Source organism: Macaca fascicularis, chromosome 5 (assembly GCF_037993035.2).
Source record: "Macaca fascicularis isolate 582-1 chromosome 5, T2T-MFA8v1.1".
Taxonomy (NCBI): Eukaryota; Metazoa; Chordata; class Mammalia; order Primates; family Cercopithecidae; genus Macaca; species Macaca fascicularis.
In genome coordinates, this window is record NC_088379.1 from 5,341,781 (window position 1) to 5,369,752 (window position 27,972).

Here is a 27,972-nt window from a genome sequence, read left to right on the forward strand (position 1 = left end):
AGTGGGGGCAAAGCCAGCGCACCTGCAGGCTATGGCCGATCCACCAGTAGAAGACAGTGAGGTTGGGGTTCAAGGGAAGCAGCACAGCTGTGAGGTTCACCTCCTGGTTGATGCCAATGACAGGAACCACCTCCAGGTAGAGGGCCTGCAGGGGGGCTGTGGGGACCCAAAAAGGCCAGAGTTATTTCATTTCAGAGGCTGCTTAGTGATCACTGTCACCAGCAACTTCATTGCTACCACCACCGTCACCACCACCACTATCACCACCACCACCAACACCACCAGCATCACTACCACCACCATCACCATAACTACCACCACTGTCACCATTATTACCACCACCTCCACCACCATAATCACTGCCATCACCACCACCATAATCACTGCCATCACCATCACCATAATCACTGCCATCATCACCATAATCACTGCCATCACCATCACCAGCACCATCACCACTACTACCATCACCACCACAATCACTACCACCATCATCACCATAACTACCACCACTGTCACCATTATCACCACCACCTCCACCACCATAATCACTGCCAGCACCATCACCATAATCACTGCCATCACCACCACCAGTACCATCACCACCACCATCGCCATCACCACCATCACCACCATCCATCCTGCCATTACTATCACCACCACCACCATCTATCCCAACCACTACTGTTACCGTCATCACCACCCTATCACCACCATCATCACCATCACCACCATCACCATCACCAACACCACTACCATTATCACCACCACCTCCACCATCATCATCATCACTGCCATCACCACCACCAGCACCATCCTCACAATAATTATCACCACCATCATCATCACCATCACCACCACCCTATCACCACCATCACCACCATCACCACCACTACTGCCACCATTATCACCACCATCATCATCACTGCCATCACCACCATCACCACCACCATCACTACCATCATCACTATCCTCACCACAATTATCACCACCATCACCACCACCAATGTCACCATCATCACTACCACCTCCACAATAATCATCATGACTACCATCACCACCACCACCAGCACTGCTATCACCATCATCACCATCACCACCACTGTCACCACCATCACCACCTGTATCACCACTACCACCATCACCACCACCACTGCCACCGCTATCATCAACATCACCGCCAGCTCCCAGCACTGCCCTACTATTGTATGGGTCATTGGGGTGGGGGTTTGAGCCCAGCCTCCCTGCCTCCCTGCCCTTGGGTTCACCACCCTGAGCACCAGGGACCTAGAGCAGTCCCGAGGGAGTCCCTGTGTTTCCCCCAAAGCCAGGTTCTCTGTCTCAAAGGGAGTGACCCTCGGCCTCAAAGGGGCGATAAACTTACAGTTGACCTGGATGAAGAGCACTGCCTCATCGTGGCCCGCCGTGTTCTCTGCCCTGACGGACACGCGGTAGATGCCGGGGCTCTCATAGCGGTGCCGGATGGGCTCCCCGGTCAGTGTAAGGTTCACGTACATGGCCTTGAAGCCATCCCCAAGGTCCACCTGGTACTTGGTGGTCAGGACGTCGCCCTGCAGGGGAACACCACGTAGCCACTTAGGAGTGGGCCTAGAAGCTGAGGGGCCAGAGTGGCTCAATCACTCACTCACTCATTCATTCATTCCCGCCCTCCTTTCCTTGAAATGAGTGGGCTCTGGGGACCCACAGGGGAGCGGGCCTGGTTCTGCCCTAGAGATTCTGCCTGGAGTGTAGGGCTGGCCAAGGCAGTTGGTTTAACCAGGGGCTGTGGCCCAGGGGCGTTTCAGAACAATCACCCAGTGGCAGAGAGGGAGAGGGAGAGGCCCAAGGGTGTCATCAGAGAGCAGCAAGGGGGCAGTCAGGGCCCCGGGGAGACCCTCTGAGGCCCGTGCCAGCGATGGAGCCAGGAGGGTGAGGGGCCTCCCACAGCGTGGAGGGTTCCGGCAGGGGAGAGGCACACATCTGGAAGTGCCTAAGCCGCCTGCCTGGAAACCAAGCAGGATTTTCCCTTCTGGGAGACTGTGGTTCCTAACTTTCTCTTTCTCAGACCATGCAGTACCAGGAGTGACACTGAGATGGGGCAGGGTGGGTGCAGAGAAGAGCTCCCACCAACTGCCATCTCTGTGTGGCACCAGGTCACCCACAGAGGCCTCTCCACCATCTCCTTCCACCTTCCAATGACCGCGTTTTCCTTGCCGAGTGGGAGATTGAGTGAAGGAAACAGGAACTTCTTCGACTTTACGGCTCATGATCACATTCTCCCTCCCTCCCTTCCTCCTCTCCTCCCCTTCCCTCTTCCTCCCTCATCAGTACCAGGGACACGAGGAAACCATTTCCTAGTGGTGATGACAGAAACAGCATGATTACTACCACTTAGCTATCTTCTCAGTTTATACCAGCCAAATGTTGAAAGTTGATAGAAAACTTTTACGTAAATTCTGTTCACTTAACTTTCTCCAGACATGGTAAATTGGGTTGCTCAGTGTCTCCCCAAAATTCACGTCTACCAGGAACCTCAGAATGTGACCTCATTCGGAAATAGGGTCTTCACAGGTGTCATTAGCTAAGATGAGGTCATACTGGATTAGGGTGGGCCCTAAATCCAACGACAGGCATCTGTGTAAGAGAAAGGAGAGGGAGATTTGGGCACAGACGGAGCCTGCGTGGAGGTGGAGGCAAAGGTGGGAGTGACTCTGCCAGGGGCCAAGGAGTGCTGGGAGCCCCGGAAGATAGAGGAGGTGCAAATGGATTGTCCTTTGGAGCTTTGCATTGGTTCAGGCCACCCGGCATGAGGTCATTTGTTATGGGGTCCCCAGGAAAGAGGCTGCAGAGTGCTCCGTTCTCCCCATTTGACAGGTTAGAAGACTGAGGCTCTCCAAAGTCCAGGAGCCAGGCGGCTGCTCGCTGTTTGTGGTTCTCTCTGTTTAAAGGCAGCCTCTCGGGGTGGGGCGGGGAATGAGGGGAAGTGCTCCAGTCAGAGCTGCTTCCACGGAGGGACGGCTTTGCTGTGCTAATCCTGGGAAGGAGAAGGCATGTGTGACCCAGAGTCAGGACCCGTGATCCGCTCACTCTGGGTGAAGCGCCAGCTCTCCGGGCCTTGCGTTTCTGCCTTTAAGTGCTGTACTGATGCACATTTAACTACTTAAACATTTTCCTTGGTTAAAATAACTTGTCCTTTTTCCTCTTAACCACACATTCTCAAGGTAGAAAATAATATACCATAATAAAATACTATAATACAAGGTAGTATATTCTTAAGGTAGAAAATAATATAAAATACAAATAGCAAATAAAAGAAAAAGAAAAAAACGAAATCTCACTATAATACCTGCCATTCACATCTTGGTATATTTCATTTAGATCTATCATTATTACTGGTGCTTAAAAAAATTAAGCATTTTCTTCTGAGATAATGGTAGGTTCCTATGTAGTTGTACGGAATGATACAGATCCACCCCGTGTGCCCCATGCCCGGCTCTCCCCAAGGCTAACATCTTGCCAAATGATAGTACCACAACTAGGAGGTTGACATTGATACAGGAAGGAGACAGGACAATTCAACCGCCACTAGGACCCCACTGGGTGCCCTTCGCAGACACACCCACTTCGCCGCATTAGCCCAACTCCATGGTAACCACTAATCTTTCTCCATTTCTATAATTTTGATAATTTCTATTCTCTTTCTCCATTTCTGTATTTGAAGAGTGTTATGTGAACGAGTTGCACAGCAGGGGATCACGTACGTGGGAGTGGCTTTTTTCACTCGGCATAATCCACTTGAGGCTCATCCAGGTTGTTGCACTTTTTTTTTTTTGAGATGGAGTCTCGCTCTGTCGCCCAGGCTGGAGTGCAGTGGTATGTTCTCGGCTCACTGCAAGCTCCATCTCCCGGGTTCACGCCATTCTCCTGCCTCAGCCTCCCGAGTAGCTGGGATTACAGGTGCCCGCCACCACGCCCAGCTAATTTTTTATATTTTTAGTAGAGACGGGGTTTCACCATGTTAGCCAGGAGGGTCTGGATCTCCTGACCTCGTGATCCGCCCGCCTCGGCCACCCAGAGTGTTGGGATTATAGGCACCAGCCACCACGCCTGGCCTTTTTTTTTTTTTTTTTTTTTTTTAAGATAGTGTCTCACTCTGTTGCCCAGGCTGGAGTACAGTGGTAGAATCTTGGCTCACTGCAACTTCCAACTCCCAGGTTCAAGTGATTCTCGAGCCTCAGCCTCCCAAGTAGCTGGGATTACAGGCATGCACCACCACACCTGGATAAGTTTTGTATTTTTAGTAGAGACAGGGTTTCGCCATGTTGGCCAGGCTGGTCTCGAACTCCTGACCTCAGCTGATCCACCCACCTCGGCTTCCCAAACTGCTGCGATCACAGGCGTGAGCCACCGTGCTTGACCCTGCTGCAGGTATTAATAATGGATTCCTTCTCATTGCAGTGTGGTATCTCAGCATGGGTGCACCCCAGCCTGTGCAAACATTCGCCCATTGCAGGGCCTCTGGGTGATTTGAGTTTCTGACCTTTATGAATAACACTGCTATGAACAGACACATACAGGTTTTTGGGTGAAGAGAAGTCTTCATTTCTCTGGTATGACCGCCACGAGTGCAAGTGCTCAGTCCTCTGCTCCTTGCATGTTGAGTTCGTTAAGAAACCGCTGAAGTGTTTTCCAGAACACCTGTGGCATTCTCCAGTCTCCCCAGCCATGCATGAGTGATCCAGTGCCCTTCCCTGCATCCTTGCCAGTACTTCGTGTCGGCACTGTTTTTAATGTCAGTCATTCTGATAGGTGTGCAGTGATGTCTGGCTGTGGGCTTCCCTGGTGGCCGATGGTGTTGACCCTCTTTTCGTGTGCTTACCTGTCATGTGTCCATTCTCCTGGTGAAACGTCTTTTCAGTTCTTCTGTTCATTTTCTAACTGGATGCTTTGTTTCCTTGCTGTTGAGTGTTCTTCCTCTAGTCTAGGTACTGATCCTTGTTGGATACGTGCTTTGCAAATATTTTCTCTCACTCTGTAGCTTGCCTTTCATCTTAACATGGCCGTTCCCCAGAGCAAAAGTGGCTAATCCTGAGGAAGCCCAATTTATCAACTTTCCTTTTGACTGGCTTTGAGTGTGAAGTCTGAGGACTCTTCTTCCAGCCCTAGATATTCTCTCCTGTGGTTTTTCTAAAAGGTTTATGATTTTTACATGCCACATTTAAATCTAGGCAATTTTGAGTTCATTTTTCTGTCGAACGTGAGGTTGAGGTTGAGGTTCATTATTATTGGATGAATAAGCCCTCCCCTCAGTGAGCTGTTTTCGCACTGACATCAGACATCCCTCGGACATATTTACATGGGTTTATTCCTGGGGCCTCTATCAGACCTTCTTTTTAATTCTTAAGGTATTTATAAAACTCAGACTCCCCTAAACCCAGTGCTGTTTGAAAGAGTAGGTTGGCCTATGTGTGTGAGTGTATGTTTGAGTGTGTACAAATCTGTCTGCGAGTTTGAGAGTGAATACATGAGCGTGTAAGCGTATGTGCATCTGTGTGTGAGTTTGTGTGTATGTGTGAGCGTGTGTACCAGTGAGTGTGTACGTCCACCCTGGATCCCACACTCCCACCCGTTTCCCTAGCGTAGCGGGTGGCCTCTTCCTGACAGTAGGTGCACGGTGGGGTGGGGGTTGACTCTCCCCACCAGGAGCATCTTTTGATCACTCTCCTCGCTTCCACCAACTCCAGCTCCTGCCTGCAGAGCATCCCAGCAAGGGTCCGGGCCCCCTGGGCAGGTGGTAGACACTGGCTCCCACAGAGAGACTGCAGATGCGACTGCACTGTGGAGACGCCAGGCTCTAGGGGGCAGCAGAGGGCCATTTTTCCTGGATGTCGTCCCTGGACGGGCAGCCGCAGCGGAGTCCACTCTGAGGGTCCAGGCGGGACAGGCGGGGCAGCAGCTCTGTTCTCCTGCCTACCCAAGATACTGCTGGGAACAGAGGCACCCCAGGGCTGCCCCTGGCTCCGAGGAGTGTGGGTCCCAGGGCCCATCTCCATCAGCAGCCGCACTTGTACCAGGGAACGGCTCAGGTCTGGGGGCCCCCAGAATCGGTCTCTGTCCACATAGGGTCTCGGGGCCAGGAACCCCAATGCCAGCCCTGCCACTCATTCCCGTGTGGCCTTGGGAGAGTGGCTGCGCTGTCCGAGCCTCAGTTTCCCTAGCTATAAAGCAGGTTGGCAAGAGGATGCCACTTGAGGTGGTGCCAGGAGTACAGGCAGTGGCTGGTGCACAGCGCCCACCATGGAGGTACTTGGCAAGCACCGCTCTGCGTCCTCCTGGGTCTCAGTTTCCCTGTTTGCATTAGACCAGGCTCCCTGCTTTCCAGCTCCAAAGACCTTTGTCACCAACATCCCACCCCACCTATTTTGAAGGACATTTAAACAGGACACACATCATTGTGAAGCTGCACTTGCTTCATCCCCCGTACTGTTCATCAAAGAACCAAGTGCCCAGGAAAGCTGCGTGCCAGGAGAGCGCCCAGGGTCCTAGGCACTCACCCTCCGGGTGCAACACGGAGGCATCGAACTCTCCTTTGCCCTTTTCTGTCATCTTGAATTTTCTGCAATGCTTGTAAATTTTTCTAGGTTTTGTTTTTGAATTTGCTACAATGAGCATTAGTTTATTCAACCATCAGAAAAATAAGCATGTTACAAATTAATTTTAAAAGACTAGAAGGAAATACAAAAACCTAACAGTTGTTACCATGGAGGACTGGGGGGCTTTGGAGAGATATTTATACTCTTGATATTTTGTGTGTGTTTTCCAAATGTTCTACAATGAACATTCATTATTTTTAACGCCAGAAGAAAATATAACACTTGTTCTAAAGCAAAAAAAGCAAGCCTGGGAGGCTAGGAGGAAATTTCTATCTGTGTTTGTGTGAGTATTTATATCTGTAGCTGTCCACGCACACACAGGATTTATTTTTGGTTGTGTAATTATAAGTAATAGTGTTTTTAACTTTCTGTTTTTCATAAGATCCCAAATTAACTAAATCGATATAATTACAGGCTTAAAAAATGTATTGCCACCCACGGGAATGAATACATTTTATACCAAGGCCAGTAACCACACACGCTCCCCCGATGTGTGAAACGACGTCTCCTTCTGCTCTGTGGAGACCCTGATACCCCCTACACCCTACTCTATTCTCCTCCGTGTCTCTTTCACTGGTAAATGCTGGTCTGGACCCAGGAAGTAGATGTCCAACCCCCTGCTGCCTCCTGCAGTCTGGACAGGCTGGCTGATGGCGATGCCCTGAGCCACTTCTAGGCGGAGGAGACACCCTTCACCATGCCCTCTGCGTGCCCAGTTGGAGCCGCCCCTGCCCGACAGTCCTGGGAGCCCGCTGGGAGGTGCTCACTCACCTGCTCCTGCCGCACCACAAACAGCACGTCCTCTCCAGGCCGCACGGCCACCGCCTCGCCTTGGATGCTGACCTGCAGGCCCCGGGGCGGCGTGAGGGGGCACTGCAGCTGTGCCGAACTCTGCTGCAGGTCCACCCCACCCTCACACACGTTGGACACCACTTTCCGGTACCTGGATTGACAAGAGAGGGTCAGGATCCACTTCAGACAGGTGGCGAAGGATGGGGCCCCATAATCTGGGGAGGGACATGCTTGCCACCCACAGGTGGCGTTTGGCTTCCCACCCGTAGGGCTCTACTTGCTGACTCCTAGCCACCTCCAGACTCCACCCAATTGCTGTTACAGCCCCGTTTCAGAGATGAGAACACTGAGGCTCGGAGGAGGGACTGATGGTGGCAGGATGTGCTTCGGAGGTGCTGGCATCTCCGTGGTCTGATCACATTACTCACAGTAATAGTAACGGCCCTGTTAGTGCTGCAGACGGGGTGTTTAAGCAGTCAGCTGGAATTTCATGTTTTTTCTGAGAAAGGTGGAGGACAGAGTGCCCGAGAGGGGCTGGGGTCTTGCCTCCACTCGCCACTGTTTCACAGTGTGGCCATAACCATGGGCACACACCCCCCTCCTCCTGGGCTCCGTCTCCCTGTTCCCTTGAGAGACCTGGATTGGGCGATTCGTGACTCATCGCTGCATTCATGAGACATCTATTTACTGAGCATCTGTTATGGGCCAGGTACTGGGAATGGGGGTGTTTGCATGCAGCCCCTAGATGCTGTGCAGAGCAGACCCTGTAGTGGAGAGGCAGAGGTGGACCTGAGCCGATCACGTCAGAGTGAAACCATAGCTGTGATGGCGCTGGCTGGGGCACCCCTGGGGACCTAGTCCCTGACAAAGGGGCTTTCAGCTGAGACTGGGAGGGTGAGCAGGAGAAGAAAGAGCATCCCAGGCCATTGAAACAGCATGTGCAAAGGCACTAGAGGGGGTGCTGAGCCTGGAGGGGGAGCAGGTGTGGCATGAGGCTGGAGAGGGGCCCTGGGCACCCCTAAAAGGGGTGGCCTTATCCAGCTTGCTACTTGTGAAGCTCCCTCAGGCTACACTATGAACCTGTGAAAGCGGCGTTGCTGACAAGGTGCTGGGGGTACCTGTCTCCCCAAGGCTGATCCCCCTCTTGCCCTCAGGGCCAAATTCTCCCAGATGGCTCTGCCGTTAAATAAGCATTCAGAAGTTGATCATGCACAAGCCCATTTGATTAGTGCTTTGAAAGAAAATACCCTTCTCTAAGGGCTACCCATCCATGGCACCTACAGTGTGCAGATGGTATGAGGTGAAATCCTTTGCCTTGATCAAAGTCCTGGCCCTGACACTTCAGACAAGAGTCCCTGTTGTCAAGCCCTGGTGGATGTGCAACCACTGCAGCTTCATGATACCTGGGTGCATGGGTAGACAGATGGATAGATAAGTAGATTGATGGATTGATGGATGGTGAGTGAATGAATAGATAGATGGCGGATGGATAGATGGATGGGTAGATGGATGAATGGATGATGGATGGATGGGTGGGTGAATAGGGGATGAATTGATGGGTAGATAGAGGGATAGGTGAATGGATGGATGGATGGATTGATGGATGGTGAATGAATAGATGGATGGTGGATGGATAGATGAATGGATGGATGGGTACATGGATGGATAGAGGGGTGCATGGGCAGTAGTTGAATGCCTGGGAGAATGGCAGGATGAATGGAAAGATGGATGGATGAATGAATGGATGGATGAATGAATGGATGGATGAATGAATGAATGGATGAATGAACAGATGATGGCTAACTGGATGATGGGTGGATAAATGGGTAGATGGGGGATGAATGAGTGATGCATGGACGGGTGGGTGGACGGCAGCAGATATGCTGGTGAGGCCAAAGCCTGCAATTTCTGGTCCTACCTCCTGTTTCCTCATGTTCCCTGAGGGGAAGTAATGGAGATTTTCTGACAAGCCCATGGGCTTTTCTCTTCCTCTCTGAAAATGTTCTCAAAGAGAAATGGGGAAATTGGGACTTCTGGATGGAGCATGTTTGGGACCTCCTAAAGATGAAGGCTCACAGCTCTTATGTACCTAACATTTTACATGAACTGAATCCTTCATAGCAATATGCCCAGCCTCTGGTGGAGGAAAAGTATCGTAACTGCTTGCATTTGGTGATGCTGTCCCTTCATGCACAGCTTGTACTCAGCATACCACAGACTGAAGGAATACCTACTGTGTGTTGTGGAGCTTACAGTTCAGCAAGGAGGACAATTAGGTGAGTGATGACAATAACTGGGATTTGTGCTGTGACAGAGGCAAGCTCGGGGTCAGGGGTGGGTGGTCAGGGAAGGCCTCCTGGAGGAAGTGCCATTTAAGCTGAGACCTGCAGGCAGCAGGAGCACCTCCAGCACCCAAGCCTTGGTGAATGGGGAGGGCCTGGTTTACTGGGCACTGGTAAATGGGGAAGGGTCCTAGCACTGCAGAGGCTCAGAAAGGCCAGGGGAAGACGTGCTGCAGCAGGTGTGAGCCACGGGTGCCTTGGACCTTTTCTGTCTATTGTTCTCTGTCTGGAGCCAACTCAAGGCAGCTTTCTCCTGGCACTGGCCCACATGGGCTCAGATGGGAGAACCCTATGGGCTCCTTTGGCCTGGGAGCTAAGGTCATTCACTCATGATGTCTGGTGACTCACATGAGCCCCGCAGCCAGGTTCTGTGCTGTGAGCGTGGGGCATCCTCACCTTTGACCTCTCTTTCCCTGACTCCACTTGGGAGCTGCAGGCACCAGCATGGTTTCGGGACTGCACCGCAGCTCTGCCCCCGGATTTAGGCAGGGAGAGGCCCACACCCACACTCACCCAAGGCTGCTGGTGTAGGTCTGGCCCAGGGCACAGTCGTCAGGCGGAGACAATGGATTAAACCAGAAGTTGGCAGAGCACTTGTTGGTGTTGGACTCTGAGGAGGGGGAGCGCTCAAATCCGTAGTCGCTGGGAGGAGGGAAGAACAGTGGTAGGTGACAGGCACAGGTGGGAACGGGAGTCAGCCAGGGTTGGGGTGGAATCTGGGGGAGCTGGGAAGGGAACCTCATGCCAAGGGCCTGCTATGCACCCATCTGTGAGGACATGAAGGAGCACCCACAGCCCCATCCCAGAGGGCAACACAGGGTAACAAGGGAGGCAAAGGGATGCTGGGAACTCAGAGAAACCTGGAGGGCTGCCTGGAGGAGGTGAGCAAATCTCAAAGGATGGACAGAGACAGGTAGGGAAAGAGAGGGAGAGGCACTGCTGGCAGGGCCCAGCCTGAGCAGCACCAGTACAGGTGGAGGAGGCTGGAATGCCAGGGGGCAGGATGAGGAGGGGTGAGGTGGGTGGCAGGTGGGTGAGCTGTCAGCCAAATTGTCTTGTGGGCACTGGGCAGTCACAGGCAGCTTTTGAGAACAACAGGGACAGGTCGGGTGGCTTTCAGCAGAGTCCCTGGATGGAGAAGGGCCGGGGTGGGTGCAGCATGTCCCCAAAACGCCCCGACCTGTTCCTCACTTTCTCCTCCTGCCTGTGAGCAGCCACTGAGAGGGTTTAAAAATGCACCACAAATTCCTTAAAGCTCCTTCCTGGAGTGTGGGCTGGTGTTGGTGACTCGGTTCTAACAGATAGAATGAGGCAGACGTGCGGTGTGCGACTCTCACGCCAGGTTATAGAAGGCGCTGAGGCTTCCTCCCTCATGCTGGGGGAAGCGGCCGCCATGCTGTGAGGATGCTCAAACAGCACCTGAGGCCCCGCAGGGAGGAGCCCGTGGCTCACCACAGGAAGTCCGAGTCCCGGCACTCGCACACGCGGGACGTGAGCGCCGAGGTGAAGCTCCTCCCCTTGATGCACCAGGACGTGGACTTTCTCTTCCGGAAACTTCTCTGCTGGCCCATGATGCAGCGGTCGCCCTGCAGCAGGAACATCAGGATGAGGAGCTGCCAGAGACGGGTCAACTGCTCTCCATGGGCTTGTGGCGCTGAACCTGCCAGAGCCTGAAGATGGCTGAGGGCTCAGGTTACAGATGGGGAAACTGAGGCCCCGAATGAGGCGTGGCATGTCTGCGGTCAAGTTGGGGAAGCCTCCCTCTCATCCCAACCCACGGGCATTCACTGAGCCCCTCCCGTGTGCAGCCCTGGCGGGGCCCGAAGGGTGGCAGAGCTGCTGGAAGTACAGCCCCTTTGAGGTTCCCCTTGTCCCCTCAGGTGCTGTGCGGGAGCTGGGCCGAGCCACGGCCTTGAGGGCTCACAGCACACAGTGGGTCCTCAGGGGACAATCAGGACGGGACAGGCCCACCCCATCTCCCTGCAACAGCTGCTGTGGCAGTAATAGGGGCGGGGCCGGTGAGGATGCCCGGTGGCCTGTATTCAGGTTCCTAAACCTCCTCCTAGGCCCATCTGAGCACTTCCTTGTGAAATCCAGCTTCAGCAATGCACCCTGCTAAAGCAGTTTGGCAAGCACCACCCACCCTCGATATCCAATCACCCTCCCTATCCGACAGGCTTCCTCATCCCCTGCTGCCCCCCAGGTGATGTCAAATCCTCTGATGCCTGCTGTTTCCTCTTAGTCAGTTTCCACCCACTGACCTTGGCTCTGAACTCCCATTTGTCCACGCTGAATTCAAGGTGAGCCCAGTCTCTCCTTTGAGAAGGTCCCTGTACCCACCGTGATGGCCCTGAGTAAAGTCTTCCACCCCGCGCTTTAACAAGTGCCATTAAGTCATTTCTTCATCAGGGCCCCCCACCCCCCAGCAGTTCCAGGCCCCCGCACTCTGAAATCCCAGGCTTCCCCACCACACCGCCAGCAGCACAGCCTGATTGGAACCACAGAAGGAGCACTGATGGCCTTTATACTCAGCTTAGTGTCCATATTACACATTTGCTGTAGAAACAGTTGTGTGTCTCGATTACAGGGTGGCCTCGCCCCAGACCCCACTCCACACCCAGACCCCACTGTCGTGTATGGGACAGGCCTGTGTTACCTTCCTAAGATCTGAACATCCTGAACGCCAAGCACACTGAACTCCATGGGCTGGGGTAGAGCCTGTGGCCCCACACTCCCCGAGTGTGGCTGAGGACCCTCAGCCCAGGTAGCCCCATGACCGAGACGGGTCTAGAAAAGCCCACAGGAGGCCTGGATATCTAAAGGTGCTGGGGATTCCCTGAAGGCTTGTTGGAGGCAGGGAGGCGCCCTGCGGCCTTGCAGGGGAGGACTTTGGCAGGCAGAATGGGCCTGCACTTGCAGTGTGCACCCCACCTGCCCGATCCCAGCCTCATCCCGGCCCACCTGCAGGTTGGAGAGGTCCCAGGAGCTGTAGTCCTCCTCGCCACACTGCCTGGAGAATGAGGGCCGGAAGTCCACCTTGACCAGCTCCCAGTCGGAGCGGAAGCTGATGTGGCCAAAGACCCTGTGGTGGGAACAGGAGGGAAGGGAGAGAAAACCACCTTCATTAGGCCTCATCTACTGTGCAAATCATGTCCCCTCTGGACTCTGTTCCTACCTGTACCATGAGCACAGAGACCCCTCTCCTGCCCTTGCTGGGGATCAGAGCGAGGCTGCCCCGGGCACCGAGCCTGGCCCTGCACAGGTACTCTGTGGGCTTTGGCGCGAATATTCCCACAACTACCACATGTGATCTATGACTTGTCAGCTGCACTGCCTGAGTCGCTGCGGTTGACCCACCATGGCCCATGTTGACAGACAGGGAAGGAGGCCCAGGTCCACAGCAGGGTTGGGAGCCCTTCCACGGCCCCCACACTGGTCCTTGCATTATGTTTTGCGGAATGATCTGTGGTCAGGTGGCTGCATCTGCGGCTGTCTGGCTTCTCCCTGGTTTTCCCCCAGCCTGACCGTGTGAGGGTTCCGCGCTGCAGAAACCCAGCTTTCCATCACTGGGCCACAGGGCGTTTGCTCCCTAGTACAGGTGACGACTCAGAGAAATAACGAGTCAGCAGGCCTAGCTCAGAGCCTACAGAATGAGCAAGGTTGGCCCGTCACAGCCTAGGTGGGTGGGGGAAGTGGCGGAAGAGAGAATAGGGAGGCTGGCCACTTAGGGCACACCCATGTGTGCTGGAAGCTATGCATGCACAGCCTGGTAGGCCAGGTCCACCTGTGTTTTACAGAATAGAAAGCCGAGGCACAGGGAGGTTGAGTAACTTGCCCAAGGTCACACAGCTTGTTTGTGCTGTTCCTTCTCCCTCCTTGCAGTCAGCAGTCATTGCTGTGTTCCCATCACTCAGAATGGCACTCAGGTGCCCTGCTTTCTCCCTCTCTGGGAGGGCTGCTGCCTGAGTGCCTTCCACTCCATCCCTCAGTACCACACACTTAGGCTCCAAAGACCACCTAGAAGGTGGGCCCAGCCTGCTCTTCCCTGGGCCTTCTCCAGTCCAGCTTGTGGTGCTCTGGCCATGTTACCAGAGGCCAAGCATCTGGGTGGGGGAGGTGATGCACACTGCTCCAGTCTGGTCCCCGTCTGAGCACCCCCAACTGGGGCTGGATACTTGGGGGTGGCCCATCATGAGCTGAAAGGACAATCCCATTCTAGGGCGGTGTTGAGAAAGGTTTTGTAGGGTATTTCTGAGGACATGACAGCTGGGTCTGAGTGTCTGAGGCTGATATCTGAAGATTCGGCTCCACGGGGCACCTCTGAGCCAGGCGAGCCTGCGGCGGTCCATGCTTGAATTACATCTGTGACCTCGCGTTTGCCTCCACTCTCCGGAACAGTCCCAAGAGGCAGACACTATTGTCTTTGTTTGATGAAACCCTAAGCCTCTGCAGGCTGAGCATGGGGCCTCCCTCTGTCTGCCTGGACCTTCCCCCAGGGACCCTGCCTCCCTGTGCTCCCATAAGGCCCGCTCATTGAGGGAGCAGCCAGGCTGGTTCCATCCCGCATTCCTGCCACGTCGCTGCCAGGTCTTCATTCCAGCCGGGCCCCTGGTTCTGGGCTCACAATCCCATCTGCTTTCTTCTCTGCTCATGGGGGTCAGGAGCCCCAGGCCGTTCTTTCTCAGAGGAGTGGGGAAATGGGGCTTGAGCTCTCGGCCTGAGACCCCTCCTAGCTGCTAGTGGCAACACCCACCAAGGACAGGGGAAGGTCCCCAGGTATGACTGTGACTCTGCCGCGTCCGCCCGCTTCTGCAGGCGCTGTTTCCAACAGAGGAATCCTGTGGGCCTGCATGGTGGCCCCGGCTGTGAGAGGTCTTGGCTCCAGGGCACCTGTGATTGGGATGAGGGTCTCACTTGCCATCTGTCTCCTGATGGATGCCACTTGGATGGCCTCAACACTGGAGAGCTCCAACTCAACACACTGGGATCTTCCTTCAGCATCACTGTCCAGACTATGCCTGGTGCATTGTTCTCTTCAACAGCATCTGAGGATCTTCTCTCACTTAAGAAATGCCTTTTTAGGGGAAACTTCTGGATCCCTGAGAGCATCTTCACTCTCTCCTGTGACCTGTGGCATCATGAAAGGCACGGCGGCAGCAGCCACTGGTGTATACGGAGCACCCACTGCAGGCCAGGCCCAGGTGCGACCTTGTATTCCCCCAGTTCCTCCTCGCCAAAGCCCCTTTTCACAGACAAGGAAACTGAGGCTGAGGCAAGGGACTTGCCTAGGGCAGCACAGCTTCAGGCCACCTCCTGGAGGGGCCAGCGTTGGAACCCGGGCTGGCGGCTCCGGAGCTGTGAGGCTCTGCACAGAAACATGGCGGGCGCAGAAACATGACACTGGGGCTCCATTGGCCGCAGAGACCCCCGGGAGGCCTCAGTCTCCCCGCTGTTCTGAGCTGGGGCAGAGCAGAGAGGCTGGTTTGGTTGATTAATTAACCTCCTCCATGTCCCTGAAGCCCTGCCTTTTATGAAACCTAAACCCTCAGCCGATACTATGAGAAATAGCTGCCATCTAGTTAATTCTGGGTCTTAGGAAAGATGTGCCGAAGGGGCCTGGATATTACTTTGCAGGTAATGAGGAAAAAATGGGCCATGCTGTGAGGGTGGAGCCATGCAGCCGGGGAAGGCTCTGGGCGCCCCCACTCCACCTCTCGCCCAAGCCCAGGACCTGGGGACCCCTCCCTGCTCTGAGGCTGCACTGTGGGGAAAGGGAGGTAGATGAAAGTGACTGGTGCCAGGAAAGTGTCCCAAAAAGTGCCTCTGGCTAGGTTAGAGGTGTCCTTTGGGCAGATTTGGACAAAACAGTTATCCGGGAAGGACAGGGTGGCCGAAAGCTGAGCCTGTGGCTGTGGGACACTCCAGCAGGGCGGCTCCCGCACAGACCCCTGCAGCGGGACTTTGATTCTGACCTGCCAGCATGCTGCCTCTCCTGCAGTTTCAATTATTTGTACGCCACTGGGATTGGGCAGCTGTCTGAAGATGCAGCACTGTGAACCAGGGGGGCTGGAGGAACTGTTCTGATGCTTTAAAAATAACTTAAAAGGTTATAGCACCTGGCTGTGAATTCTGACATTATCCTTCTGGGATAAAATGCCCCACCTGTGGCGGGGGGGATGAAGGCTGGGTCATCTCCGGGGCCTAACCAATGCTCGTGACAGCCGGGGTGAAGGGCTTGACACCCTGCAGAGATAGGCTCATTCAAGGCTCCCGGATGGACAGCGCTCCTATCTCTCGGCCGCGCAAGCTGAGGCCTGGAGAAGGCGCTTAACCTTCGTGTAAGGAGTAAAGGCTGCCCTCACCCCTGCACTGCTGGCCCCCCTGCTGCTCTGTGGGTTCTGGCCACATGCACACAAAGGGTCCATACCACAAATGAGTGCAGGCAGCATGCATGGTGGCCGGACTCCCTTCCTCCCTCGCTCCTCCTCCCCGTAAAGGCCACAGGAGGTCCTGCAGCTGTAGGAAAAGGCAGGACCACCCTGTTCTGTCCCAGACCATGGCCTCCGGGGGCATGAAAGTGGGCAAAAGTCATGAAGGATTTTATGTGTCCAGGGCCCGACCAGAGCAGGAATTAACTGTGCAGGGAAAGCTGCAAACATCAGGGCCCTGAGAGAATAGGAAGGGTCATTATCCCCACCCAATTTTTACAGGACAGGCTCCCAGGGTCCCCACCCTCCCACCACTCCCTCAGGGATGAATTCTTTGAGACATGTTGGCACCTCCAAAAATGGGGGAATAAATCAATGTGTCTAGATTTCTTATGAGAATGGCCTGAGGTCATGTATGAAAACAGCCCGTAGCATGCAGTGGGGCGCTCGCTAAAGTTGCATTGCAGCCCCTGTCACAGGAGGCCATATTGGTAAAGACGGAGGGAGGACCTGGGGCAGAGGGTCCAGGAAGGGGAGGACGCCCCCTAGACTGTGGGAGGGGAAGGGGCTCACTGTTCTCCCAGGGTGCTGAAGGACAAGACCAGCCAGGAGCGCCATCGCATGCCATTGAAAACACACGAATGCACGATCAAAGGTCGGCCGGCCGGCGGGACCCACCTGCGGCGGGTACTGGATATTCAGGGAGACCCATGAAGGGGACCCTCGCCTTCTTGGGAATAATGCTCCCCCTCGCCCAGGACCCCAGGTGGGATGCAGAGCTGTCCAAGCATCCCCTCAATCCCACCACAGTGCACGGCCTGGGAAGGCCAGCCGGGATCTCTGTCTGCTGGGGAGCGGGCAGAAGCCGGGCCTCTATACTAGAATCAGAGTCTAAGCAGGTGATTTCTTGCTCATCACCCAGGAAGCGAGAAGGCCCCAAGCATCACTGGTGAGCATCAGTTGAGGGCTCATTTGCGGCGACCTCATGGGGTTTAAGTCCCCACGTTACAGACAAGGAAGCCAAGGCCTCTGGAAGGGAAATATCATTTTCCGGGCACAGACGTTCTGCTTCCCTGAATCCTCCTGACACCTCCTCAAGCCGACTCATTTCCCTATTTCAGGGCTGTGGAAACCGAGGTGCAGCGTGTGCGGTCCATTGTCCAGGGACAACGGCCTGGAGAGAAGCATCCTGATTTGGCACATAGTAGGTGCTCAATAAATGCATGTTGGATGAAGGCAGAGCAGAGGAGCATCCTCGAAGGGGGTCCCATCTCTGCTCTGCCCGGAGAGGACAGGCTGCTGCCCACAGAGCTGCCCAGCAGAGCCTGTCTGAGTTGGACTAGGCCACAGTTGTTTCCTCCTGCAGCAAGGGCCAAGGTACCTCTCCTCTCCGAGCCTCAGTTTAATTGTTAAGCAGCAGAGTTGGGTGAGGGTGGGTGGGTATGATGGGTGGTGGGCATGAAGAAAGCAGCAGGGGTCAGTGGTGGTGTCTTCCAAGGCTGTGCTCCCAGTCCCAGCCACAGCAGCCAGGGGAGCTCAGGGGCGGCGTCTGCCCAAACTCCCTGACAAACGAGGGGACATGCTGGCCCTGCAGAGTCAAACCTCAACCCTGCCCGGGCAGAGCCCAGCCTTATCCCTGTCCAGGAGGAGCTCAGCCTCATCCATGTCCAGGAGGAGCTCAGCCTCATCCCTGCCCAGGAGGAGCTCAGCCTCATCCCTGTTCGGGCAGAGCCCAGCCTCATCCGTGTCCAGGAGGAGCTCAGCCTCATCCCTGTCCAGGAGGAGCTCAGCCTCATCCCTGCCCAGGCAGAGCCCAGCCTTATCCCTGTCCAGGAGGAGCTCAGCCTCATCCGTGTCCAGGCGGAGCCCAGCCTCATCCCTGCCCAGGAGGAGCTCAGCCTCATCCCTGCCCAGGAGGAGCCCAGCCTCATCCCTGCCCAGGAGGAGCTCAGCCTCATCCGTGTCCAGGAGGAGCCCAGCCTCATCCCTGCCCAGGAGGAGCTCAGCCTCATCCCTGCCCAGGAGGAGCTCAGCCTCATCCGTGTCCAGGAGGAGCCCAGCCTCATCCCTGTCCAGGAGGAGCTCAGCCTCATCCGTGTCCGGGCAGAGCCCAGCCTCATCCCTGTCCAGGAGGAGCTCAGCCTCATCCCTGCCCAGGCAGAGCCCAGCCTCATCCCTGCCCGGGCAGAGGCCAGTCTCATCCCTGTCTGGGCTGAGTCCAGCCTGGGCGGGGTGGGCAGCATTTTCCCAGCTGGGCAATGTCTTTCCGAAACCAGGCCTGCTCCCCACAGCCTGGAGCTGTCCTCCTGTGGCCTCCTGGGAGCTGTGTGCCTGCCGGGGAGGGTGGGGCACACGGAGGGAGATAGAGGCTGGGGTCAGGCACTCTTGGGGACCTATCCGTGTGGGCCCCTCTGGGGCATTCAGGGGCCAGTGGAAGAGCCAGTCAGGGTCGAGGGCGTGAAGGGCCATGGCCAGCTGGAAGGGAAAACTCAGGGTGTGAACTGGTGAATGAGCCAGGCCAGCACTTCCTGCTGAAGCCAGCCAGAGTCAGTCCCAGACCATAGATCCACACCTGCCACAGAGCACATGCCTACTCCAGCCAAGTGGGCAAGGGTGAGGGGCACAGTGCCCGGCTCTTCTGTGGGAAATGGGTAGGGCAGGGCCTGCCGGCTCTAGAAGGGACAGAGCAGAGGACAAGGTGCACAAAGTCCAGGTGTCCAATCTCCCTGTGCCTGGGCCTCGAGGTGGAGGAGCTGTGGCCTGTCGCGGCAGCTTCGTGGGGCTACTGTGGCAAATCAACATGAACTCTGCTGGCTTCAGTCATCACTCACGTGCTCTCCCACACTGAAGCATTGTGCACGTGCTCTCTTAGCGCGCTGGAGGCCAGAAGACTGAAATCCAGGGGTTGGCAGGGCTGAGCTCCCTCCACAGGCTCTAGAGGACGAGGCTTCCTGCCCCTTCCAGCTCCTGGGGGCCCCGGGTGTTCCTGGGCTTGCAGCTGCACAGCTCTACTCCATGCGTCCTCCCTCCCCAGCCTCCTCCCCACAGGCCTCCTCCCCACCCAGGCCTCCTCCCTCCCCGGCCTCCTCCCCCGGGCCTGTGTCTCTGTGTCCTCTTATAAGGACAGTCACTGGATCAGGGTCTGCCCTGCTCCCTGGCCTCATCTTGGCTTGATTACACTGACAATGACCCTATTTCCAAATAAGGTCCCATCCATGGTTCCGGGGAAACGTGAATTTGGGACACACTATCCAGATATCTTAGGCATCGCCATGAGAGGCGGGAAGAGGGCGGGGGGGCCTCGCCGTGCGCGGCGCCGGGTCGCAGGAGCCGTTAGACACGCAGGCCTCGCCCAACCCGTGAATTAGCTGGGCTGTCACAGGGGCCCATGTTCGAAGGCGCCCAGAGGGGCCTTCACTTCACTGGTTTCTGGGGATGGCCTTCTTCCCCACTGTGGCTGCAGCGGTGCAGTCAAACCCTGCATGTCCCCGCTGTCCCCGCTCTCCTCCGCATCTCTGCTCCTGGGCCAGGGAGGCTCTGAACGACAGAGGCTCCTGAGGCCCCTTTGCCCCCATGATGCCTTGTTTGGCCCAAGCTGGGGCTGAGCAGAAGGAAGCCGGGCAGGGCCAGTGCTGCAGCCTCAGCCCCCCGAATGGGTGACAAGCGGGTCACAGCCAGCTCTGCCCTATGATGACCTGTCTGGGTGTCAGGCCCTAAGCCCTAAGACCTTCATGCCGTATGGCTGAGAAAGGTGCCAGTAGATAGTAATACTCATGATATCATCACCGGCTCGAGAGGTGCTGTGGCCGTGGTGGAGCTGGCCTGGAGCCTGGGTCCTGCCCTCACCAGCCAGGGGACCCGAGGCAGGTGGCAGATGTCCCTGATTCCCAGGTGGCTGCGGGGGTGAAGGACACCGCGGGCCCAGGGAGGCCCAGCATGGCCTGCCTTGGGGAGGGCTCTGCCCCGCCGCCCAGCGACTGCTCCCCGGTCCCGGCACTCACGTCATGACCAGCGTCTCGTCCCCCGGCTCGCTTAGCAGTCCGTCCACAAACACCGAGGTGCTGGTGAAGTTGTGTGTGCTCCAGGTGAGGCCCTCGTCCACGCTGAACCTGCCGGGAGAAGATCGTCAGCGTCTCCAGGGTGGGCTGGAGAGCTACGTGTGTCTGGGACTCTGCCCCGCGGGTCCTGCTGGAGGGCTGGGTGCTGCACCAGCCGCCTTGCCAGCACAGGTGGTATCACATCTGCTTATGTCACATCTGCTTCTCCACATCGTGCTGCAAGTCCTGGGGGTATTTTCTGGGGACCACACAGACACTTTGCATCCCCTGAATGGCCCCGCCCATGGCCTGAGCCTGGCCTAGGGGTTGCCAGGCCCGTGGCAGGGCTGGTGTTGTAGTGCTACCATCTGGCAGTTGAGTAAGCTCTTTTTCAGACTACAGTGATACTGGCTTCCTGGCAGCTGCTCCAGCTGTGCCTTCTGGGTCCCGAGTTCCTGCCTGCCCTCCCTTCCCCATGAGGGCCTTCAGCTGCCAACCCTCTCACCTGGGCACATGCTGGCTTCCTTGCCTGGGTTACCTGGTGCCAATCCCTGCACTTTACTAATTCCTCACCTCCTCGGGGAAGACCCTCCGTGCTCCCCAGGCTGGGATGGGGCCTCCCTCTGTGCCTGTCTCCCGAGGGCAGGACAAAGTCCATCTCGATGACCATTCCGGAAGGGTTTTTGAGGTGTGCCCCAGCCCTGGTCTTTAGGATTTAGTGCTGTTGCCCTGTGATCTGTGTCCCCGAGGGGAGGACATTCTGGGAAAGAGTCTAAGAGGGTTCCCAGGTAAGAAAGAGCCCCAGTCCGCCCCACAGCCTGCCCGCCCCACAGCCTGCCCGCCCAGCCCTGGGGCTAGCAGATGCCATTACTTGAGGATCTTCAAGGGGATGGAGGTGTCTTTGATGGCCACGATCACGCCGCCGTGGTCCAGGTACAGGATGTGATGCTCTTCCTCGAACACCTGCAGGGGAGAGTGGTGTGGCTGAGGGCAGGGCCCTGAGAAGGTTGGAGGTTGTTCCAGGCTGAGCAGCTCCTGGGAGGCGGGTCATCAATGTATAGCTGGGAGACCCTGGCAGAGGCCAGGGCCGGTCTGCGGGTTCCCTGCACGTCCCGGGCCATCCCCAAGCTTTCTCAGCCCACGCGGACTCAGCGCACCCTGGATGACTGAATGGCAGACAGCAACTTCTACCCTATCGACCTGAACAAGGAAACTGCAAATGAGCACGGCATGCAGCCCTCTCTATGTGAAAACCCAGGCACAAAGAGTGCAAGCAACACGAAGATGAGAAAGAAACAGAATAACATTTACAATACACAGCCTCAGTCAAAGCAAACCCCAATTTGATATGAAGACTCAGCTCAAGTGCCATTTCCTCCAGGAAGCCCTCCCTGATGCCAGGCTGAGTGGGGAGTGGCCTCTGGGCTCCAGACCCCTGACCTAACACTTACTGTGCTAATCTGTCATTGTCTCTTCCAGCCAAAGCTCCTCAAAGACAGGGCCGCTGTGAGCCTTCTGTACCCCACAGAGCTCAGCTCAGACCTTGGTGCCCAGGGAGTGTGTATGGAATGAATAAGTGAACAAGTGAATGAATGACCGACCACCAGATCTCCAAGGAACAAAAGGCTGAGTGGCCTGGACAGGCCTCACCAGGGAGGGGATACCGGAGGTGGCCTTGCTTGTTGGCAGACAGCCTCAGGGTGGGGTCCCATTGTATACATGAGGACGCTGAGGCTCTGAGGGGTGGAGGGTACGCCAAGCCCTCACAGCTGGAAGGTGGCAGAGTGGGGGATGGCTCCAAAGTCCCACCAGGACACATGGGGCCTGCCACGAATCTCCAGTGAACATGCATGTGTGGGCGGCCAGCACATGTCTCAACATGCCCAGCAAGGGCACTGCCATCTCTGCCACATTGCTCTTGTCCCATACCGCCCCTCCTCGAAGGAGGCCTCCTTCGCCTCCCACCCTCACCCATCTGTCTCCCAGGTCTGTGGCCCACAGCACGACACAGGGAAGCCCAGGAGGGGACAGAGGACAGCCATCCCAGGCAGCCCCCACTAGGGCCAGCACGCTCATCCGTCTCAGTGTGCTCAGGGTCTCGGCGAGCCCTTGGGGACTATGGACATGTCCACCTGAGCCAGGCTCCTGGGCCCCCCAGGAAGGTGCAGCTGTGCAGAGCTTCCAGGGACACGCATGCAGCAACTTTGTGCCATGTGGGGCGGGATAAGTAAGGAGGCTTGGCTGACCCCTTCCTAGCAGGTGCGGAGCCTAACAGGACCGCACGTGCACTGTCCCCAGGGGGGCTGAGCTGGGGACACCCCAGGCTCCAGGGGGACATTCAAGGGCAGCTGGGGAGCAATCATGGGGACGCTGGAAAGAGAAGCATCTGCCTCCATCTTTGCTCTGCCCCTCCATGTGGAGTCTCCCTTGGAGTTTGAATGCTGGGTTTTCCAGGAGCCAGCAGAGGGCCCTGGGGAGGACACGGACTGAGGCCCCACATCACAGGAACATGAACCCCAGTAGACCTGGGTGGGGGCCGGCAGACCACACCCTTGGCCCTGGTGTCCACCAGGTGTCCTGACCCCCATGCTCCTCAATCCCACCAGAACTTTCCAATGCTTCCGTGACCCTTAGAGTCAAGCCCAAATCCTACCATGGCCTCAGGGCCCCGAAGGAGGGGCCCCTGCCCACATTGCTTCCTTTCCCTGAACACACCCAGGCCCTCGGCACATGCCGTTACTCTCCCTGCAAAGCCCTTCCCCAGGCGTTTCCTCCTGGTTATCACAATCTGCTGGCATTTCCCACCATCCTAGGAATTCTCCAGGAAGCACTTTTGCCTTGGATAAAGAAGAGAGGCTCCTTATGAAAAACGATGGAGGTCGAGCAGCTGTGTCCCAAAACCTGCCCTTGCTCTTCCCGTCTCCCTCCCTCCCTCTTCTCTCCCCTCCCTTCCTCCCTTCCTCCTCTCTTTTTTTCTCTCTCTCCCTTCCCCCTTCTCTCCTTCTTCCCCTCTCCCTCCCCTCCTCCTTTCTCCTTCCTGTTTAGAGTGGGGGTCTGTCAGGTGAGGCCAAATGACACAGAAGGGTGGAGCCTCCAGGACCTCCCTGGTGGGGGTGCTGCTGCCTGTCAGGGACTTGCAGGATCCAGGCAGCCACCTTGTGCCCGTGAGGCGTCCTGCACACAGGATCTCACTGAAGAGCAGCCAGGCTCACAGGTTATTTCCCCACTTTCCAGAGACACTGAGGCTCAGAGACACAGTGACTTGCCTGAGGCCACACAGCTGGTGAATGCCAGACACCACCCCCTGCCTCTTCCACGGGGACTCCCTCTGTGGGCATCTTGCTTCCACACAGGTGGGTACACACTCTCGTGGGTGGTGGGGTCGCAGGCTGGAGTGGGGACTCAGAGTTAACCTGGGGGCTCCCCAGATGTCCCCCGACACTCTGTGCTCCCCCTGGGGTTCACAGCCCTGTCTGCCCGAGGGCGGAGCGGGGCAGGGGAGTTGCCATGCCCGGCTCCTCTGTCCTGACGCTAGCTCAGGAAAGTGCTTGGAGAAGCACATTGCCTATGGCTACATTCATAGAAATTTTTTCCTGGACAAGAGTTGATAGCCTGTAGGCTTTAGGGTGTCACAGGCACAGATTTTAGGGGACTAGGAAGAAGAACTTTCCACAATTCTCCTCCCCATTGATCTACCCATCCGACAGATCCATTGGTCTGGGTCCTCTCTGTTGGGGGTGCCAGCATAGATGCAGGCCTGGCCTCTAGGGATTCATAGCCTAGGAAGAGACCCCCAAGGAAGCAGACCGTCCCCACACAGTGACAAGTGACTTGCCCACGGGGTACCAGCAACTAGAGAGGGGGCCCTGTCATCTTCACCCTTCAGGCCCTGCCACAGGACGAGGGGCTCAGCCAATGTTTTGTGGACAAATGACATCTTGTTTTAAGGAGAGTCCAGAGTTGAATCAGTGGGTAGCCCAGGGAGGGGTTCACAGGGCAAGGGGAGCTTGGGGAAACCTTCGGAGGCACAAGGGCATCACAGGCAGGAAACAGAGGGGCAAAGGCCTGGAGGTCAGGAGGGCAGCTGTGTCCAGGGAGCAGGAAGCATGTGGCTGGGACGGGAGCCCTGGGGGCACACAGACAGGCCCCAGGACAGATGGGCAGCTTGGAGGCCGGTGTGACACCCAAGGCTTGATCGGGGAGTGACAAGAGCACATTCCCTTCCAGAAGATTCCTTGGTTGCTGGGGGAGACAGACCAGAGGGGCAGGGGCTAGTTTGAGGCTCCCACAATGATTTAGGAGGAAAATGAATTCCCAAGCAACGGGCTCCCCTCCAGGAAGGAGGAAAATCCGAGGAGAAGCGAGGCTCCCTCACCAGGACAACAATGGAGCCCTTGCATGGCCAGGCAGGTGGCGGAGACCACGCTGGGTCCTGTGAGGCTGGAGGAGAGGGGCCTCGTGGATAAGCGCACCCGCCATGCCTGAGCATGATTCCCCACCCTTCGAAGGTGTGGCTGCAGCCCCATTCCCTGGCTCCACCGGGAGCCTAATCGGCTGCTTTGGGGGTCCCCTGAGGGAGATGGGGTTGCTGAATAGCAGGGCGTGGTGCAGTGAGAGGACAGTGGGCTTCCCAGAGCCTGACAGTCCTCGAGTGCAGTTTCCCTTTGGTACCGAGCTGGCCCCCTGAGCTGGTGCGCGCCAGGGCTCTGCACTGGGACACCCGGATGCCTGCCCAGCCACCCTCCTCTCCAAGTGTGGGCAGGTGGGTGTTGCTGCATCCACCCACAGGGAGGTGAACAGGGTGCCTCCCGGCCATCCTGGGAATGACATCTGCTCTCATTAGCTTGGGGCTCTGGAAAAAGGTGGCTCCAGGGTTTTCCAAACTCCACCAGCAGGCTGCAGGGTCTTCAGACGTCCATTGCTGTGGTTTCCTGCGCCCTGACCAAGCAGCAGGGCCGGGTGGGGAGAGCAGAGTCCCTGTCTCCACTTCACCCTTTCCCTGCCTCCCCCACACACTGGGTTTCAGCCAAGGGCTCTGTAACGTTTTCTGGCTTTAAACAAAACATCCTAGGAAACTCATGTTTTTGAAAGGTGACGTCGATTAAACCAGATGCACTCTGGCATTCCACATTCGTATTCTGAGTTCTCTCTCAGATGCATCTCACTGCATCCCTGACAACCTGGGCACGAGAGGAAGCCATGGAGACCGCCCTGGGCTCACCACCCTGCTCTCTCTGCCTCTGTCCCACTCTGCCCCTGCCTGGACATTCTTCCTCCCCAGCCCACCCTAATAAACTAAAAAAAAAAAAACAAAATACCCACAGGAGCATCCCTCCCTCCCCTGCCACATGCACGCACAGGCCTGCCCCCTTGGGCTCCTGTCCCCCACCGCCAGCCAGGCAAATCCCTCTCCTTCCCTGCACCCCGCCGTCCTTCGGGAGGCACCAAGCACAGACCTGGCCAGGCCTCAGCTCAGCACTTTCCTAGATGCTCTCCCATTTAATTCTGATATTCCCAAGTTTGAAATCTAAGCAAATTGCTCAGCAAAAGCGACGGCTACAACTATCTTGCAATCCGTTTCTATGAAATTAGAAAACCTTCTATTTCACCCTGTGTATTGAATCTCATACGGGGGAACCTTCTCTAAAAAATAGACAGACGTGACCTTTAAGAAGCTTCAGACATGTTTCGCTAGTTTTAGTGAAATAGAAATATTAAAATACAATAAATCGCCTTTGCCCTTTTGAAAATTCCATGTTTCTTGCATATTTTAAAAAAACGTCAAGGCCTTCAACCCGGGCTGCAGGTGAAGTCTGCACTTTGGGATTACCACGCGTGCCCAGAGCACTGCTGTGTGGGAGGGGGGCCGTGGCTGGGGTACTCGGGCATGTAAAACACTGACCTCAAACAGAACGTCTTGTCTGGAAGGAGAGAGTCACATGTAAGTTTGATTGATTTCCCCAGTATGTAAAGCAGACACTGCCACTCCATGAGGTTGGCAGGCCAACTTCAGCCAGAAAGACCATGCTCCACCTTCCAGAAAGAAACAACCAGTGTACAATGAGGCGGGGCCCCCTCCTGGGGTGGGGAGCTCAGGCTTGGATCCTAGAGCTGCCTGGACCACACAGGACACGTGGCACCGGCTGGCATCCCTCCCTCAGCCTCGCTGTCTCTACACTCTGAGGGCCACCAGCACCATCGCCTCTAGTCTGCGAATCTGAGGTCCGCGTAGAGCTGCACAGAGCACAGAAGGACCCTGCCCAGGCCGTCCTGTGCTGGTGGGAGTGGCTGCGTCCTATGTAGTGTGCACTTCCTCTCCACTCCTCACTTCCTTTCTCTTCTCGGGACCTGGGATAGCCCCCAGACACCCCAACCCAGACTCATGATGACCCCTACAACCTGTTCCTCCCTCCGTATTCTCTTCCACTGCTGTGTCCACAGCCCCTGCCAGGAACCTGGAGTCCCCCGTACTCCCCTCCTGGCCTCTCTCTGGGCTCCCGAAAGAGCCCAAGTCAAGCCTCAGAAGTGCCATGTGGCTTCCTGGCCAGGACTTCCTCCCTGTTCTTTTCCCTGGCATTTATCCCCATTTCTCAGATGTTCGCAGTGACATGTCCAACTGTGTGGAGATGTTTCTCGCATCTGTCACTCCCCATCAGTGACCACGGGAAGAGCAGCTGGGTGGTCCGAGCCATCTGCCTGGACTTGCTTTTCAAATGCAGCAGATGCACATCTGCTAAAGTGAGCCCTGGCTCCAGCCACTTGGGCTGCAAGATGGGAGACATGGCTCAGAGCTTCTCCCATGGAGCCTCTAGAATGGATGGGATAACAGAAGTGTCTACGGAGGGTCCCGGCTGGACGGGGTGGGGGTGCCGGGCACCTCCCGGCCAGCTTACCTGCCGCCAGGTGTGACCGCAGTCTGACGTGATGTACATTTCTTCTTTATATTCCACCAGCTGCGAGCCCAGGTTACCTGGTCCAAAAGAAAAGGGGCAGCACCACCCTTAGGATTGTCCAGCTTTTCCCTCTTTAACAAGTCTGAGCCTGGAAAAATCCTCAAGCAACAGTGGCCTGTGCCCTGGGTCTCCATCTCCCACACAGACCTGCTGTGGCTGCTGGGCTGGGGCTCTGGGTCTGGTTCTCCGCAGTGAAGGGTCAGCCCTGCCCAAAGACAGCCACATGAGGGGACTCCAGCAGGGGCCCAGGGCAGGCAGAGCTCGGGCACCTCAGAGAATCCACTGGTGTGGTCCACAAATAAGAAGCATGGAGTGTGGTTAGGGACGGGTTGGAGAGGACGTGGGCCAGGTGGGCCAGTGTGGGCTCACGGGCAGCCCCTGTGGGGTTTGAAAGCAGGGCAGGACATAGCCGAGTTTGTGTTTAGAGACAGCTCCTAGGGACTGGGTGCAGGGGAGCCAGAGGCAGGAGAGAAGGCAGGTGGGCACACAGCAGGGTCTCACTAGCTGCTGGGTGGATATTTGGGAGGAAGGTGAGGTGGGCACCAAACCAACTGGGGGCACAGAATGTGGTTTGGGTTTACTGGAGCCACAGCACTGGGCTGATTGGGTCCATCTCCAGCCTTGATGTCCACTCAGAGGGGCTCAGACTTAATGCTGTGGGCAGTGTCAGAATGGGAAGAACTCATGCCCAGCATCCAAGCCAATCTCATGTTACAGATGAGGAAGGTGAACCCACATGAGGCTCCTATAGAAAGAACAATGGCCAT

The 27,972-nt window shown here is 56.3% G+C and overlaps 1 protein-coding gene across 8 annotated transcripts in view; it reads right to left on the reverse strand.

Moving 5' to 3' along the window:
- The window catches only part of SORCS2 (sortilin related VPS10 domain containing receptor 2), a 572,125-nt gene that overhangs the window by 17,390 nt on the left and 526,763 nt on the right, over positions 1-27,972 (reverse strand). For all 8 annotated transcript variants that reach the window (XM_045392082.2, XM_045392079.2, XM_045392080.2 and 5 more), the window contains 9 exons: positions 27,146-27,222; positions 21,124-21,215; positions 20,217-20,324; positions 12,749-12,869; positions 11,240-11,373; positions 10,301-10,429; positions 7,425-7,596; positions 1,385-1,571; positions 23-156 (listed from right to left, as the gene is read on the reverse strand). In XM_045392082.2, coding sequence (XP_045248017.2) covers positions 23-156; positions 1,385-1,571; positions 7,425-7,596; positions 10,301-10,429; positions 11,240-11,373; positions 12,749-12,869; positions 20,217-20,324; positions 21,124-21,215; positions 27,146-27,222 — 1,154 coding nt within the window. The remainder of the gene's footprint in view (positions 1-22; positions 157-1,384; positions 1,572-7,424; positions 7,597-10,300; positions 10,430-11,239; positions 11,374-12,748; positions 12,870-20,216; positions 20,325-21,123; positions 21,216-27,145; positions 27,223-27,972) is intronic.